At 44.2% G+C, this 17,962-nt stretch overlaps 1 protein-coding gene across 4 annotated transcripts; it reads right to left on the reverse strand.

The window, feature by feature from the left end:
• Positions 1-2,907: 2,907 nt before the first annotated feature.
• Positions 2,908-14,454, reverse strand: MTIF3 (mitochondrial translational initiation factor 3). 4 transcript variants are annotated; one of them, XM_072132977.1, is made up of 5 exons: positions 14,347-14,454; positions 10,270-10,316; positions 7,762-8,253; positions 5,450-5,604; positions 2,908-3,190 (listed from the first exon to the last, which is right to left on the reverse strand). In XM_072132977.1, exons 3-5 carry the CDS (start codon positions 8,243-8,245, stop codon positions 2,975-2,977), a joined length of 855 nt encoding a protein of 284 aa, XP_071989078.1. In that variant the 5' UTR covers positions 8,246-8,253; positions 10,270-10,316; positions 14,347-14,454; the 3' UTR covers positions 2,908-2,974. The 4 variants fall into 4 exon arrangements, with proteins under 4 accessions (XP_071989078.1, XP_071989076.1, XP_071989077.1 ...); XM_072132975.1 differs by having other exon boundaries at positions 14,239-14,359; XM_072132976.1 differs by lacking the exon at positions 14,347-14,454 and adding an exon at positions 14,243-14,340.
• Between the last annotated feature and the right edge of the window lie 3,508 nt (positions 14,455-17,962).

Genomic DNA, 17,962 nt, shown 5'->3' on the forward strand with positions numbered 1-17,962 from the left:
TCCCTGATGTCAGCTCACCCCTCTGTGAAGGAGCAGGAGGGAGGAGCTGTACAGGAGCTAAACAGTCTGCAGCACAGACAAGTCACATGTTTTTTTTTTTAATGCATCCAAACCAAAGCCCAACCTCTGCGGCTACACAGAGGATTCTGTCAGGACGCAAGGCAAGTTATAACACACAATTAGATTGTAATGCAAATGCTGAGAGAAAGCAGAAAGACATATTTACAATGCAGCTGTAAGGGGCTTTTGCAACCTGTCTTCAATAAAAATGAGGTCCCTGGTGACAGGTTCCCTTTAAGGATTATGGAGGCCACTGTGCTCTTAAAAACCTCGAGTACTACAGAAATTCTTTTGCAACCTTGGCCTGATCTGTGCCTTGCCACAATTCTGTCTCTGAGCTCCTTGGGCAATTCCTTAGACATTAGGATTCTCATTTGCTCTGACATGCACTGTGAGCTGTGAGGTCTTATATAGACAGGTGTTTGCCTTTCCTAATCAAGTCCAATCAGTTTAATTAAACCCAGCTGTACTCCAATGAAGGAGTAGCACCATCTCAAGGAGGATCAGAAGAAAATGGACAGCATATGAGTTAAATATGAGTGCCACAGCAAAGGGTCTGAATAATTATGACCATTTGATATTTCAGTTTTTCATGTTTAATAAATTAGCAAAAATATCTACATTTCAGTTTTTTTCTGTCAAGAGGAGTAGAGAGGATATATTAATGAGCAAAATGAAGAACTTTTTTGATCCTACCAATTGGCTGCAAGGAAACAAAGAGTGAAAAATTTAGGAGGGGTCTGAATAATTTCCCTACCCACTGTATATATGCACAGTACTACTGCTTCTATCCTGTATATATGGACAGAGCACAACATTACTAAACTATCCTGTACATATGTGCACAGTAGCACTGCTACTATTATTATTAGTAGTAGAGTACTACTACTCTTATCCTGTATATGTGTTCACAGACTACTCTTCCTTTCCTGGGCATATAAGCAAAGCGCAGTACTATTCCTATCCTGTGAATATTGATATAGCACTACTACTCTGATCCTGCATATATGGGCACATATGTATGTATTTGTGTTGCACATAGTAGTTCAGCAGCCAAAATCATAGTTTGGGCCACTGTTAAAGGGGTTTTTCCACCAAACAAGTCAGGCCCTATCTTCAGTGATGAGGCCCCCTAAGATCACGAGAATAGGGGGGTCCGATGGGGTCCCAAGTATCTCCGTCGAACCCGTCACTCCCTGAGGTCAATGGAGAAGATTCTGCACCTGTCCATTCCTCTCCATTCATCTTTGCAGAGCTGACGGAGATTGCAGAGCGCCATGCAGGGATTCACTTACCATGTTACGACCAACTAAAACTGGGAATATTTCTCCCGTACTCCATCTATCTCCCATGGATCCTCATGGCTATGTAGGATTCAAGGAAATATAGCAGTGAGACTCAATAGACAACTTACACTCACCGGCCACTTTATTAGGTACACCTGTCCAACTGCTCGTTAACACTTAGTTTCTAATCAGCCAATCACATGGCGGCAACTCAGTGCATTTAGGCATGTAGACATGGTCAAGACAATCTCCTGCAGTTCAAACCGAGCATCAGTACGGGGAAGAAAGGTGATTTGAGTGCCTTTGAACGTGGCATGGTTGTTGGTGCCAGAAGGGCTGGTCTGAGTATTTCAGAAACTGCTGATCTACTGGGATTTTCACGCACAACCATCTCTAGGGTTTACAGAGAATGGTCCGAAAAAGAAAAAACATCCAGTGAGCGGCAGTTCTGTGGGCGGAAATGCCTTGTTGATGCCAGAGGTCAGAGGAGAATGGGCAGACTGGTTTGAGCTGATAGAAAGGCAACAGTGACTCAAATCGCCACCCGTTACAACCAAGGTAGGCAGAAGAGCATCTCTGAACGCACAGTACGTCGGACTTTGAGGCAGATGGGCTACAGCAGCAGAAGACCACACCGGGTGCCACTCCTTTTGGCTAAGAACAGGAAACTGAGGCTACAATTTGCACAAGCTCATCGAAATTGGACAGTAGAAGATTGGAAAAACGTTGCCTGGTCTGATGAGTCTCGATTTTTGCTGCGACATTCGGATGGTAGGGTCAGAATTTGGCGTCAACAACATGAAAGCATGGATCCATCCTGCCTTGTATCAACGGTTCAGGCTGGTGGTGGTGGTGTCATGGTGTGGGGAATATTTTCTTGGCACTCTTTGGGCCCCTTGGTACCAATTGAGCATCGTTGCAACGCCACAGCCTACCTGAGTATTGTTGCTGACCATGTCCATCCCTTTATGACCACAATGTACCCAACACCTGAGCTACTTTCAGCAGGATAATGCGCCATGTCATAAAGCTGGAATCATCTCAGACTGGTTTCTTGAACATGACAATGAGGTCACTGTACTCAAATGGCCTCCACAGTCACCAGATCTCAATCCAATAGAGCATCTTTGGGATGTGGTGGAACGGGAGATTCGCATCATGGATGTGCAGCCGACAAATCTGCGGCAACTGTGTGATGCCATCATGTCAATATGGACCAAAATCTCTGAGGAATGCTTCCAGCACCTTGTTGAATCTATGCCACGAAGAATTGAGGCAGTTCTGAAGGCAAAAGGGGGTCCAACCTGTTACTAGCATGGTGTACCTAATAAAGTGGCCGGTGAGTGTATATGAATGGCCATCTGTAATGGGAATCCCACAGAACCTTTCCATGCCATGATAATACTTTACTAATAATCTCACAAATGAAACAGGAATTAACCTGTGAAGGGCTTCCAAAAATTTGCATAAGATTAGGCATTTCCAGGCGGTGCTTTTACTCCTGAAAGAGAAACATTGGGAGGTAGATAGAAGAGTAAACCACATTACACCAAAACGAGAGTATAGTGAAAATGAGAGTTCTCTTTAATGGGTTGTATGTAAGTTTAGAATCAAGTCCGCAGTGCTCTTTATGGGATTGGTCTATAGACGTCCTTTGTGTCGCTCGTTTCGGTCGGAGAAGCGTCCTGCTTTTCCAAGGCTGGATCCATTTTACGTTTCTGCGATTCCTTGTCAGACAATGGGCGCAGGACGCAAATCATGGCTCTGCCGTCTTTCCTTTCCTTAGGTTGCACCATGCATGTAGCACAGTCCACCATGCTGTCTATCATCTGCTGCAGAACCTCCTGAGGAAGAATTCCGAAAAAGATAAGGTTATTAGTAAAGTATCTAAAGACCTCCTGATCTAATGTAAATCCCCTCTCATTAAAGAGAACCTGTCACCAGGGACCTAATTTTCACTAATGACAGGTTACAGAAGCCCATTAAAGCTGCAGTGCAAATATAGGATTTTCTGCTTTTTCTAAGCATTTCCATAACTATATAATTGTGTGTTATAACCTACCTTGCAACCTGACAGAATCCTCTGGCAAGTCCCAGGGGTTGCGCTTTGGTTTGGATGCATTTCAAAAAACAACATGTGACTTGTCTGTGATGCAGACTGCTCAGCTCCCAGCTCCCACCTTTGTGCACCTCTACAGCTCCTCCCTTTCCCACTGATGTCAGCTCACCAGACTGTGAGCTCTGTGAAGGAGCAGGAGGGAGGAGCTGTACAGGAGCACAAAGGTGGGGGCCGAACAGTGAGTAGCACAGACAAGTCACTGTTGTTTTTTGAAATGTATCCAGACTAAAGCCCAACCCCTAGGTCTACACAGAGGATTTTGCCAGGGTGCAAGGTAAGTTTTACCACACAATTATATAGTAATGCAAATGCTTAGAGAAGGTAGAAAGACATATCTGCACTGCAGGTGTAATAGGCTCTTGTAACCTGTCTTTAGTGACAATGAGGTCCCTGGTGACAGGTTCCCTTTAAGCCAATACACTGTGTTATATCTTGTAAGGAGGCCCCTGTACACATAATATGGTTGGTTGATCCAGCCCAATATATACAACATGTGTGGATAGCTATAGGACTACAGCATCACCCGAGGGGCAAATAGAGTAGATATATAATATTCATAGAGCCCCTCTGAAACCTAGGATCAAAACTAGCAGAGTACTATTGTTCTGGAGCATCCCTTCAATTTATTAATACAAACTAATACATACAAAGTCACCCAGAAGTGGCATGGCTAATACCATCACCATCATGTATCACCCAGGGGAACTGAATGTATGGCCACACTTGTTTCAGCTACTGGACAATTTCACCAACCTTTACCCAACTACTCCCCTCAGGTAGGGTATGAAATGTCCTTTTTGCAAGTTACCTGTTTACCTATATATATATATATATATATATATATATCTCAAAGTCATATAAGTCAAATAAGCTGAGAAGAGTCACATTTCTACTGAGATTAGTTATTTAGAGGCTTGGGCTTTATAGCAGCAAGAACCATACTTCTGGTGTTATTGAATACAGGCAGTCCCCGGGTTACATACAAGATAGGGTCCGGAGGTTTGTTCTTAAGTTGAATTTGTATGTAAGTCGAAACTGTATACTTTATAATTGTAGATCCAGACAAAAAAATGTTTGGCCCAGTGACAATTGGAGTTTAAACATTTTTTGCTGTAATGGGACCAAGGATTATCAATAAAGCTTCATTACAGACACCTTACAGCTGATCATTGCAGTCTGGGACTATAGTAATGTATCCAGAGAGCTTCACCAGAGATGAGAGGGGTCTGTCTGTAACTATGAGTTGTCTGTAAGTCGGGTGTCCTTAAGTAGGGGAATCTCATTTTTACAGACCGTTTAAACCACAAGCCGAAATTGGACTTTTATGTCTTGAAATGCCGTATCTCTGAGACACAGATCCACAATCATGTTGTATTTTGAAAGAAGAGGTCATTTTTACAATAACAGCAGAACTATTGTTCTAAAACGCAAGACAATGGTTTCTGAATTAACAAATCTCCCTCCAGCCTCTAAAAGTGGCCGATCTCTGGGGAAAAAAATTGACTCTTCTCAGCTCATTTACATAGGACTTTTAAAGCTATTTTTTTAAAAATAGATAAATAGGTGAGTTTTAAAGTAAAAGTGAGAATGCTAGAAAGGACATTTCATACCCTACCTGAGGGGTCTTGTAGTTTAATGAGATAAAATCTGATGACAGATTAAAAGAGAAGTTGGTTTGTTATCAGACCACAAGGACTTCCAGAGAATTCTGCTGTTGGTGGATCCAATACATTTTCTAAAATTAACAAAAGTCACCACTAACTTCCCTGATGGGTCATGGTTGTTGCTTAGCGGTAGTATTACTTCCACCACCAGTGGATGGTGGGATCAGATCATCTGTGGAGGTGCCAGATGTTGGACCATGGATGATCTACTTTCCATAACCTATCCTAAACATAGGCCATCAAGATCTTTAACCCCCCCAAAAAACCTTTTAATGACCAATTATTTTCAGCCTCCTCTCAATGACCGCTTTGCTGCTCACCAGCTTATCTGGTCCATTTACAGTGCGACTGTTCAGAACGGTGATCCGTATGTGATGTTTTTTCTCGATCCAGTGAATAAGTTGTTTCCTCTTCACGTCTAAATCATGTTGTGAAATGCCGGCGAGAAATGACATCTCCTTGATCTGGACGGGACCTGTGTCACGAAAAAAAAAATTCTATAAGGGTGCGATCACACGTACCGCTAGTGCTGCGCTTATAAATGCAATGCCTGCGCACAAGGGCGGTCCTCGGCCCAAATGCATTTGCATGTCTGGTGAAAGCATGTGATTGGTTACTGGTCGCATACATTTCACTGGAAACACTGCGCTAGATACATGTTCGTAGTGTAAGGACGATGCATCGTATTGGGCGGATTTGATCAGTGTCAATGGGTAACAGCGCTGCAGCCTAGAGATTAAAGACCTGCTATGGATTGCTTTATGTGATTACTGCCAATAGCTTTTATATGCTCCAATAAAAAGGCATTTTTTAGGATATGTGCCAGACCCTTGGATATCTACCTTTAGCACTGCGATGGATTCTCTTATCAGTCCAATCCATATAAATTCTTTATGATAAGCTAGAGCTATGCTACAGAGAATAGGCAAAATTTCCAGCCTCTAGATGTGCAAATTTGCTTGAGACAACCCCCCCAAAGGACTTCAGCTGTCATTGCAACTAAAGGTGGTCCTACAATGTATTAACTCAGGGGGCATGTCCCTTACACAGTCATTGTTGTAATAAAAATATCAGAACTGTACACGATGGGGCTCTCAAACATCACTGGTTACCAGGGGCGTAACAAGGAGAGGCTGGGCCCTGTAGCAGATTTCTGAATTGGGCCTCCCTTTCCCCTTAAAAAATACACATACTATACACACATCAATATACTTATATATACAGTGTATAGACATACAGCACACACACACACACATACAGTACATAGAGCATACACACATCACTTATACACACACATACAGCAAATACACACATACATACAATAACATATACAGGCATACAGTATATACACACACACACAAATAAAGCATACACCCAATACACACACACACACACACACACACATACATACATAGAGCATATTCACACACATCACTTATACACACACATAAAGCAAATACACACATACATACAATAACATATACAGGCATACAGTATACACACACACTATATACACACACACACACACACAAATAAAGCATACAACCAATACACACACACACACACACACATACATACATACATACATACATACATAGAGCATATACACACACACATACAGTACATAGAGCATACACATATCACTTATACACACACATACAGCAAATATACACATACATACAATAACATTTACAGGCATACAGTATATACACATACACATACAGTATATACATACACACACACAAATAAAGCATACACCCAATACACACTCAATACCCCAGATGCTGGGCCCCCCTCGCACTGTGGTCCCCATAGCGGCTGCCACCACTTTAGTTACACCCCTGCTGATAACTATACATCTCCTAACAGAACTTACCAACTGTACATTGATGCACTACACATCCTTTTGTACAAACATCTCAACTAGATTTCCTTCCTTTTCTTTTGAGAATGTCACATTAGGGAAATTTTGAATTATTTAACTTTAAGATAATTACCATAGGGGTCTTTCCACCGTAAAATATCCTATATATTCTCGGTGTCTTACGAAAAATTGGTACAGTCACTGGAGACTGGTTACTGGGACACACTGGGGCTCATTTACTAAGGGTCCGAATGCCGCACTTTTGTCGGGTTTTCCCCGAATATTTCCGTTTTGCGCCGAATTGCCCTGGGATTTTGGCACATCGGAGCTGGCTTGCATGCGACAGAAATCGGGGATGGGGATGGAGTGGCCTTCGGACAACACGACGGATTCTGACAAACCGTGTAATTTAAAAAAGGAATTGTGTCGCAAGATCAAGCACTTACTTGCAACGGGAAGAAGAAGGTGAATTCCGGCGGACCTCGGCGCAGCAGCGACACATGCAGGAACTCGGGCGCACGACCCGAATCCACGTCGGACAACGCACCGCGGGTTCGCGTAAATCTGCCCCAATAACTGGAACAGATATTGGCATGGATTTTCCAAAAGTGACATGTCCTGTATTTTATAATCTAGGCAGATTCCACTCAAAATATAGGGGACTTTGGTCACAATCTGCGTCACCTATGCATTAGCTGTATCTTGTTTTCTCTCTTAGAGTATGGGGCACAATACATATAGCTGGCGAGTAATACATAGACTAAGTACCGGGGCTGGTGCTCTGCTTCTGCTGCTCTCGGAGCTTTAGCTGCTCTTCGTGAAGCGCTTTACCAGTCAGCAGCTTGTACACGGGCGGATCTGCGTTTTGTGAAACAGATACCAGTTTCAGGTTCTCCTTCTCCATCATACGTATCACATCCCTTTTGAGCATCTTGCCCATGTCCTTCCCGTCTTCATCTAAAACCTGGATCATCTTGAAGGGGATTATCCGACCAACATGGCCGATCACCTTCCTGGCATTGATGTTGCCTTTTTTCGCAGCGCTCGGCTTTTTGGCGACTTCCTCTTCAGCCGTACAGTAAGATTTCATGTCTACGGCCAGCAGTCCCTTTCTGGTCCAGCCAATGGTGCTCCATGGCAGGTAACTTGTCGTCTTATAGGATCTGTGACACAGGCCCAAGTGTCTTCCAAAGTAACACCTGCTGCTGCTTGCAGCTTGGCAAAACATTTTCTTCAAGTGAAGTCCAGACATTCTGCAGACTGAACGAGAAGAGGAAAAATTGTCATCACAATTTTTAAAAACCTTCATGAAGAGCCATTATTTGTCCTTGAAGGAAATCTACAATCTAAATCCATCATGATAAACCAAGGACACTTACTCATAGTATTATAGTTTATACCGTTGAAAAAAAAAGACACATGTCCATCAAGTTCAACCAAGGAAGGGATTGGATGAGGAAAAGATTTATGGGAAACAATTCTATATAACATAGCCATCAATGTTATTTAGGTGTAAAAAGGCATCTAGACCCTTCTTGAAGTTCTCTGCTGTCCCTGCTGTGACCAGCGCCTGAGGCAGGCTATTCCACAGATTGACCGTTCTCATAGTAAAAAATCCCTGTCGCCTCTGGTGATTAAACCTTGATTTCTCCAGACGGAGACAGTGCCCCCTCGTCTTTTGATTTAATCTGAAACAACTTACCACCATATTTTTTGTATGGACCATTCATATATTTATATAAATTAATCATGTCCACTCGTAGTCGTCTCTTTTCCAGACTAAATAAATCTAGTTGTTTTAATCTTTCCTCATAACTGAGACCCTCCACTTACTCATAGATCCAGGCACTGTGGCATCTTCTTATTTCTAACCTATGGCCTCCTTCCTTCTAAAATCAACTTTAAAATTCTGCTAATGAGCCTGAAGGGCTCCTGATAGCATTGCCAGAGCACCTCCATGTTGCAGCTTCTCAGTCTGTTTTCTCCTCCTTCTGCCTAATGTAGTCTCACTTTAGTACATTATACACAAAAAAATTTTAGAAAAAGTTCTAGCCTTGATTTTTGTATTTTTAGTTTAAAAGTATAATAAAACAGAGTGGCAAATGTTCTATTCACCTTTATTCTGGCGACACCAAATATCTGTTTTTTGTGCTTTGTATGTAACATTTATACAACAAAAATTATTATTATATATTATTATTATTATATTAATTTTTAAGAAATAATTTGTGCTGCTACACTATAAGGACCATCTCTCTTCTATTGTTTGATCAATGTAGAACTATAGCTGCTTATTTTTTGAAGGAAAAGGCAGAATTTTTGCTTTATCATTTTGCGGATACATGGGACTTATTGATAAACTTTTATTAATTTTATTCATTTTTTTTCTTTTATTAGGAGGCATGGATTGACAAGAAAATTAACTTTCTCCCTTTTCAGTGTTTTGTATGCTGTTTATTCTAACGTTTTACTTTTATTTTTAGGGAAGTTATGGTCACATTTATTCAAGCACATTTTTGTGAAATAAAACCATTTTTTAAGGAAGAAAATGGTTTCATTTTCCAATAGCTTGATGTGCGTTTGTGTTTTTTCTTACTTTTTGGAACGAATTCCTTTATCGGAACTATGTTAGGCCCCTGCAATCCATTTGCGTTGCAGATCACGTCAGAGTCTGATCAGGGTACGATCAGGGTTTGGTCAGTGAAAAACTGACATTTTTGCATCAGAGTTCAATCAGTTTTCAATCAAAAGTTTGTTCAGTGTCTCAATGCATTTTCATGCACAGATAATGCACGTGAATGGACTCAGGACTGAGCTCTATCTTTTCTATGGCAATTGATGCATGAGAAACGTTTTTGATGCGTTTTTGATGCATCTCCATAGACTTGTATGGTGCGTTTTTCAAGCGCCTGACTTGCAAAAGTAGAGCATGTCGAGATTTAAACACGCGTTAAAAAAAACACGCGTGTGTGCGTGAAAAAAGATGCACGTCCAAAAAAGCCCTTTGATTACAATGGGTCAGAGTGCAATGCAAGTTCTGCGCGTCAAAAGCATGCGCAGAACACGCACGTGAAAAAAACAAGTGTGGAATGGGCCTTACTGTTAATCTGTCAAAATAGTTTGACAGGCATTCCCCATTTTTCTACTTATAGTTATCAATATGATTAATTTTAATAAAGATAAATGATATATGTAATACCTTGTGGTGAAGCAAAGTGTAAAATTGTGCCGGATACAACTACAGCAAACACAACGCGAATGGACGCGATCACTTACCGTCTTGCCGGATATATATACAGTCAGCTCATTATTCCTCACAAATCCTGTTAGGGAACATAAAAAAAAAGAATAAATATCAATTATTTACTGAATTTACTTGTCCAGTTTCATTACGTTTATACTACAGGCTCCAGGTGGTCTAAAAACGTATAAAACGTAACTGCGAAACAGAGAAGGAAACTGATGGCACCACTAAATGTAGTGGCCAAGTAGTGTTACTACAACTCACGTCTTATTCACCTGAATAAAACCAGAATAAGGCCAGTTTTAAAGGGGTTGTACCAGGATAGAGGATAACAAGCTAATCGGTAGGGTTCTAACACGAGAAGCGAGCGCAGCGCTCGGCAATTTCCGTCAGCTCCATAGAGATTAATGGAACAGAACGGTCATGCACGGCCGTCTACTCCATTAGTCTGAGGAGCGGTGAGAGGTCTGTCGGACGCATCTTTTTCGCGATCTGCGGGGGTCTCAGCACTGAGACCTATCCACCTATCCCGTGGATAGGGCCTAACTTGTCTTTGTGGAAAAACCCCTTTAACAAGTACAGAGCTCAGCTATCTCAGCACTCCCATACACGGTCTATGAGACCCTGAGGTACTCTAGCGCTATGCTGTGAAATTTCCAAAACTGCCAAAGTTTTGAATAGAACAGCAAGACACCCATAGGTTAAAATGGACCACATTCTCTTGATTGCTGGGGGTCCTGCTTTCTTGATCAGAAGGGGTCCCATCAGTCAGACCCTCACCAATCAGCTTGATATTTGCATTACTACAGATAGAGGACAACTTGCAAATTTGGTACAACCCCTCAGGGTGATGCCACACATGGCGTTTTGAACCCACTTTTGGTCGTTTTTTTTTTGTTTTTTTTAAAGCATGCGTTTTTAACCAGTTTTAATTAATATAATTGGTAAAACCTGTCAAAAACGGCAGAGTTTTTAAAAAATGCATGCGTTTTTTAACGGACTGCCTAAAAACGGACCAAAAACTGGTTCAAAGCGCCATGTGTGGCATCACCCTTAAAATGAAAAAAACAAACACACCAATGCGAGATAAAGAATTATTATTACCGAATATACTCATGTATAAACTGAGTTTTTCAGCCCAAAAAATGTGCTGAAAAACATCCCCTCGGCTTATACACGAGTCACAAGTCACAATAGTCACTTAAAAAATACTTAAAAAATAATAAACTTATATACTCACCCTCCGGTGGCCCCAACATGCAGCGCTGCTCCCGTCTTCTGGCTTCTGCGCCCATCACCTGTACATCGCGCTGGGCGCCGCCATTGCTCTCTCCCGGGTGCCGCTGCTGACGTCATACTAGGCGCCGTCCGGGAGAGAGCGATGTACAGATGACGAGCCGCGTGGACATCGGGTGAGTATATAAGTTTTTTTTTTTTTTTAATGCTGGGCTGGCTGTATACTACTGGGGGCAGGCTGGGCAGCGCTGTATACTACTGGGGGCAGGCTGGGCAGCGCTGTATACTACTGGGGGCAGGCTGGGCAGCGCTGTATACTACTGGGGGCAGGCTGGGCAGCGCTGTATACTACTGGGGGCAGGCTGGGCAGCGCTGTATACTACTGGGGGCAGGCTGGGCCGCGCTGTATACTACTGGGGGCAGGCTGGGCCGTGCTGTATACTACTGGGGGCAGGCTGGGCCGTGCTGTATACTACTGGGGGCAGGCTGGGCAGAGCTGTATACTACTGGGGGCAGGCTGGGCCGTGCTGTATACTACTGGGGGCAGGCTGGGCCGTGCTGTATACTACTGGGGGCAGGCTGGGCCGTGCTGTATACTACTGGGGGCAGGCTGGGCAGCGCTGTATACTACTGGGGGCAGGCTGGGCAGCGCTGTATACTACTGGGGGCAGGCTGGGCAGAGCTGTATACTACTGGGGGCAGGCTGGGCCGTGCTGTATACTACTGGGGGCAGGCTGGGCCGTGCTGTATACTACTGGGGGCAGGCTGGGCCGTGCTGTATACTACTGGGGGCAGGCTGGGCCGTGCTGTATACTACTGGGGGCAGGCTGGGCCGTGCTGTATACTACTGGGGGCAGGCTGGGCCGTGCTGTATACTACTGGGGGCAGGCTGGGCAGCGCTGTATACTACTGGGGGCAGGCTGGGCAGCGCTGTATACTACTGGGGGCAGGCTACGCAGTGCTGTATACTACTGGGGGCAGGCTGGGCAGTGCTGTATACTACTGGGGGCAGGCTGGGCAGAGCTGTATACTACTGGGGGCAGGCTGGGCCGTGCTGTATACTACTGGGGGCAGGCTGGGCCGTGCTGTATACTACTGGGGGCAGGCTGGGCAGCGCTGTATACTACTGGGGGCAGGCTGGGCAGCGCTGTATACTACTGGGGGCAGGCTGGGCAGTGCTGTATACTACTGGGGGCAGGCTGGGCAGTGCTGTATACTACTGGGGGCAGGCTGGGCAGAGCTGTATACTACTGGGGGCAGGCTGGGCCGTGCTGTATACTACTGGGGGCAGGCTGGGCCGTGCTGTATACTACTGGGGGCAGGCTGGGCCATGCTGTATGCTACTGGGGGCAGGCTGGGCCGTGCTGTATGCTACTGGGGGCAGGCTGGGCCGTGCTGTATACTACTGGGGGCAGGCTGGGCCGTGCTGTATACTACTGGGGGCAGGCTGGGGTGGCTGTATACTACTGGGGGCAGGCTGGGCAGTGCTGTATACTACTGGGGGCAGGCTGGGCAGTGCTGTATACTATTGGTGGCTGGCTATATCCTGGGGGGCGTCTGTGACCAATCCATTTCCGACCCTCGGCTTATACTCGAGTCAATAAGTTTTTGGTGGTAAAATTGGGGGTCTCTGCTTATACTCGGGTCGGCTTATACTCGAGTATATACGGTATTATATTTGCTGGAAATTATAATGTGTATCCACTCCACCAGGTGCATAAATACTATAAAATCTCATAATTTCCAAATTTGTGGATTTCACGGTGGATTTTCACACACACTGGAACCCTCAGGGCGGATTCCTACGTAGCGTTTATGTTACGTTTTTAAATGCATCCAAAATGCAAGTGGGAAGGTGTTTGGCTAAAACGCATAAGCATATGGCCAAACCCCTCCCACTTTAATTTTGGATTCCTTTAAAAAAAGTGACAAAAACGCCACATGGAAATCCACCCTCAGGGCGCGTTCACACGTTCCGCTAGCGCACAGTGGGCGGGGCTCGGGCCGATCGCATATGCGTTTCCTGGGGAACGCATGCGATTAATAACCCGATCGCATGCGTTTCTCTGGAAACGCATATGTGATCGCCCCAAACTCTGCCCCCTTTGCGCTAGCGTCGCGTTATGAACGCGGCGCTAGCGGAACGTGTGAACGCGCCCTGAGGGTGGATGCAGGTTCCCCAAGATATTCCCAGCAACTATAAATCACTAGGATTATTGTATTCCACATGCATTGACATGTGGCATTTTGTAAGCGGTTTTCAAAAACACAAGTGGGAGGAGCTTGGTCAAAACGCATGCTTTGGCCGTGGTCACACGTTCCGATAGCGTTGCGTACATCGCATAGGTGTTTCATGCCTTTCTGGAACAAGGACCACATGTAAGTTATGCAAAACATTTGGTGCTTTCACTTGCGTTTTGCAAACCATCCAAAACGCCTTGTGTAAGTGCACCCTAATATTCCACTGCAGATCCTGTGTAGTCACCCATAGGGAGAGGGATGGTTGTATGACCAGACACCTGGGTGCTGTACTTCAGTGCATTATACATATGATGCTATGTGTAGGGTAGACTGTAATACATTGCAGCATTATGCAGAATAACCATGAAGCAGTGACCCCCGCCCCATATTGAGCACTGTACACACATACACTAGGCCTTAGCGCAGATCCCAGCCTATCCTGAGTCACCAGCCCCGGCCGGCAGTGCAGCCTGACCGCCAGATGTCACTGCAGTGATCGCAGGCTGCCCGGTCCTGATACCCACCTACCCGGCCCAGTACCGGAACCGCACAGCTACCGCAAGCAGCGAACCTGTCACGCGGGCACTCAAGGGTTAACCAGCGGCGGTCAAGGTCACATGACTCGTACACACCTCCTCATAGACGGGATCACGGTGCGCGGGGTCGTTCTTAAAGGGGCAGTGCAGCAACGTGCGGCTTCTGAGAGCCGCACCGGCCGCCACCACCGCAGTGTGCAGACGACTTATCAGCTTAGGACTTGTAGCTGTACGGCCGCCTATGGCCCATTAAATACACAACATTGGACGTGTAGATGATTTTAGCGTATATTATATAATTACATGATATTCAGACAACGCATAGAAGTCCTAATACTAATTGTTATTTGCAAAAAAAATAGTTTCCCATCTGTTCTTCGCACTTACTGCATTTCAGTCCTATACAGTACATTACACTGTCTTAAAGGGGATGGAAGGGATAAACGTTTATTTTTTATTAACAGTGGTCACAGCTGTAAAAAAGAATAGTTACTCATTTTTTTCCTCCGCTGGTCCCTGCTGATACACTGAGGGCGCGTTCACACGTTGCGTTTTGACCGGCGTTTTCATTGCGTTTGAAACACATATACAACAGTTGAGGAAGGGTGATTTGCCTAATTACATCACTGTTAACATTTCCGTTTACAAAACGCATTGTAAACGTGATATTAACGCATGTGTTAACAACGTGTTAACGGTTAACGCATGCGTTTTGTTAACACATGTGTTAACATTGCGTTTACAAACATAAACGGTAATGTAATTAGGCAAATCACCTCTCATCAGCTGTTGTATATGCGTTTCAAATGCAATGAAAACGCGACCAAAACGCAACATGTGAACGCGCCCTGAGGGTGAAGACACACATGGCGTTTTTGGGCCGTTTTTGGGCGTTTTCAGATCGTTAAAAACGCATGCGTTAAAAAACGCATCCGTTTTTAAAAACGCATGCGTTTTTGTCCGTTTTTCCGAAATTGCGCAATGAAAAACGGACAAAAACGCATGCGTTTTCAAAAAACGCATGCGTTTTTAAAAAACTGATGCGTTTTTTAACGCATGCGTTTTTAACGATCTGAAAACGCACTTAGTAAAAACGGCCCAAAAACGCCATGTGTGTCTTCACCCTGAGGCTTAGAAGTGACACTACACTGCACCCGCTATGTCCCGAGGGTACTTTCACACATTAAGTTTTTCAGATGCAGTTTTTGATTTCCAAACTAGGACCAAATTAAAAAAAAAAAAGGATAAGGAGTAGCACCACTCAAAGGCCGCGGTCACACGTACCGCTAGGCGTCCGTCATAACACAACGCTAGCGCACAGGGGGAGGTCCTTGGCCCGAACGCACATGCGCTAACAGGTAAACGCATGCGATTGATAAGCCGATCGCATTCGTTTTCCTGTTAACGCATGTGCGTTCGGGCCGAGGACCTCCCCCTGTGCGCTAGCGTCGCGTTATGAACGGACGTCTAGCGGTACGTGTGACCGCGGCCAAAGGTTTTCACCCTTTATGATCCACACCTACTTTTGGCTCAATTGCAACCTGAGGGCGCTTTCACACGATGCGTTGCGTTTTCTGGTGCGTTTTTTATGCATTCCACTGGCCTTGATCACATGATAAGGTTACATTGCGTTTTAGCAGATGCAGTGGAAACGCAATGTAACCTTGATCAAGGCTTAAGTCTTTGGAATGCGTCAAAACACATTAAAAAAGTGACCCAACGCATTGTGTGAAAGCGCCCTAAGGCTGCATTCACACTACTGTATGTGGGACGTATATATGGCTGCAAGCTTGTGGCCGTGCATAAGTCCTCCATGGACGGCAAAGTCTGCATGGAGCGATACAGTGCAGCACACGTGTGGCACCATACCGCTCCGTACACGGGGAAAAGATAAGACATCTCCTATCTTTCCCTGTGTTACGGCCCGTATGCAATGCATTTCCCTGTTTAACAACACAGGGCGATGGTGATGGAAGGAGCTGTACTGGACCAAGGCAATAAGGGCTCATTCACACAGGCGAGTCCATTGGGCTTCTGCAAAAAAATAAACAAACACATTCATTTTTAGTCAATTTTGTATCAATAATGTATCCACATCTGTGTTTTTGGTATTCTTCTCCATATGGCATTCATATACAATAAAAACAGCCAAAAATGGGTGGTTTGCAAAAATTACATGTCAAAAAACACCTGGTTGTCCAGAATCATCCGAGAAAGAAACGGACGACATAACATTTTTGCCAAAAACGTATAATGGTGCGTTCACACGTGGTGAGAAGAGGAGATTTGCCTAATTACCTTGCTGTCAACATTGCTTTTACAAAATGCATGCGCTAACACAACCTGTGAGTGCATCTATAGCATCTAGACAACCCCCTTTTTTATTGCAAGGACTTATCTCACAAGTCCACCTCTATGGCTGAGGATGTATGAGATACATACTGGATTCTAGGAGCCATAACTTTCAATCCCTGGCACCAAGAACCCTCTACTATCCAGAACAATCAGAGGGCACACTTGCTGTATTATTGTCATATATTAAGTGATAGTTTTTTTTACATAATGGAGGGAGAGAATGAAAATACAGTTCCCTTTGCCTGATGTGGCTACATATTAACACCGTGACCCCAAACTTGTCCGCAAAGTTGCATGTAACACACAATCTGGAATAAAGTTTTTATTTCACACCATCCTTTCATTACTTATACCTATGTTAGAGCATTCTTACTCAAATTCTAGTGCACTGCAGAAGGTTCTGTTATTGTGCTGCTAATACAATGGTGCATGTATAACACCTATCAAAAAGTGACCTTTAGTATCTTACTAGTTGTAGCTCCCAGAGTTGCCCAGGATAGTGAATAACTGCTCTTAGCTATAACAAAATAGAATGCGTTAGCAAAAAAATATTTCATCTGTCACTGACTTTCTTTGTCAGTCTCTGTCACTGACTGCCTGTGAGGGCACATTCACACGTTGCGATGCGTTTTTTGATGCATTCCAAAGGCTTCAGCATTGATCACATGCTAAGGTTACACTGCGTTTTAGCAGATGCAGTGGAAACGCAATGTAACCTCAGCATGTGATCAAGGCTGAAGCCTTTGGAATGCATCAAAAATGCATCAAAAAACATGTGAATGGGCCCTCAGTCTCTGTCACAGACTGTCAGTCAGTCTCTGTCAGTCCCTGTCACTGACTGTTTCTGTGAGAACCCCTGTCACTGACTGTCTCCGAATTTATTATATAAATATAAGATACCCGGCACTTCCGGCAGGATTGTGAATTCTCATGTGCTATTTAATTTCATGTGAAATTATTGGTTTCTGCGTCACCCTTAGGGCGCATTCACACAATGCTTTTTTGACGCATTCCACTGGTTTCAGCCTTGATCATATGCTAAGATTACATTACGTTTCCACTGCATCTGCTAAAACGCAATGTAACCTTAGCATGTATTGAAGACTGAAGCCAGTGGAATGCGTCAAAAACGCAACGCACAATACAACGCATCGTGAATGCGCCCTTAATCCCAATGTACAGCTGAAGTTGTTTGCCAACCACACCATACGCTAGGCTCTCTCTTCACTTTGCATAACATCAGTACAGCCTATCCAGCTCCCCACAAGGAAAACAGCGCCCAAATGTCAGAATCGCCACTTTTTCACCATTTTGCATTGTATAAAATTTTGCATGAAAAAATGATCAAAAGGTCATA

The sequence above is a fragment of the Engystomops pustulosus genome, chromosome 2 (assembly GCF_040894005.1).
Source record: "Engystomops pustulosus chromosome 2, aEngPut4.maternal, whole genome shotgun sequence".
In the NCBI taxonomy this organism is placed as follows: Eukaryota; Metazoa; Chordata; class Amphibia; order Anura; family Leptodactylidae; genus Engystomops; species Engystomops pustulosus.

Excerpts from the sequence above, each read along its gene's own strand:
- MTIF3 (XM_072132977.1), bottom strand. The coding sequence starts at position 8,245 with ATGTCTGGACTTCACTTGAAGAAAATGTTTTGCCAAGCTGCAAGCAGC. Across the intron at positions 5,605-7,761 it reads GAAGCAGAGCACCAGCCCCG|GTCCCGTCCAGATCAAGGAG; the intron begins GTACTTAGTCTA and ends TTCGTGACACAG. Across the intron at positions 3,191-5,449 it reads TAAATGGACCAGATAAGCTG|GAGGTTCTGCAGCAGATGAT; the intron begins GTGAGCAGCAAA and ends ATTCTTCCTCAG.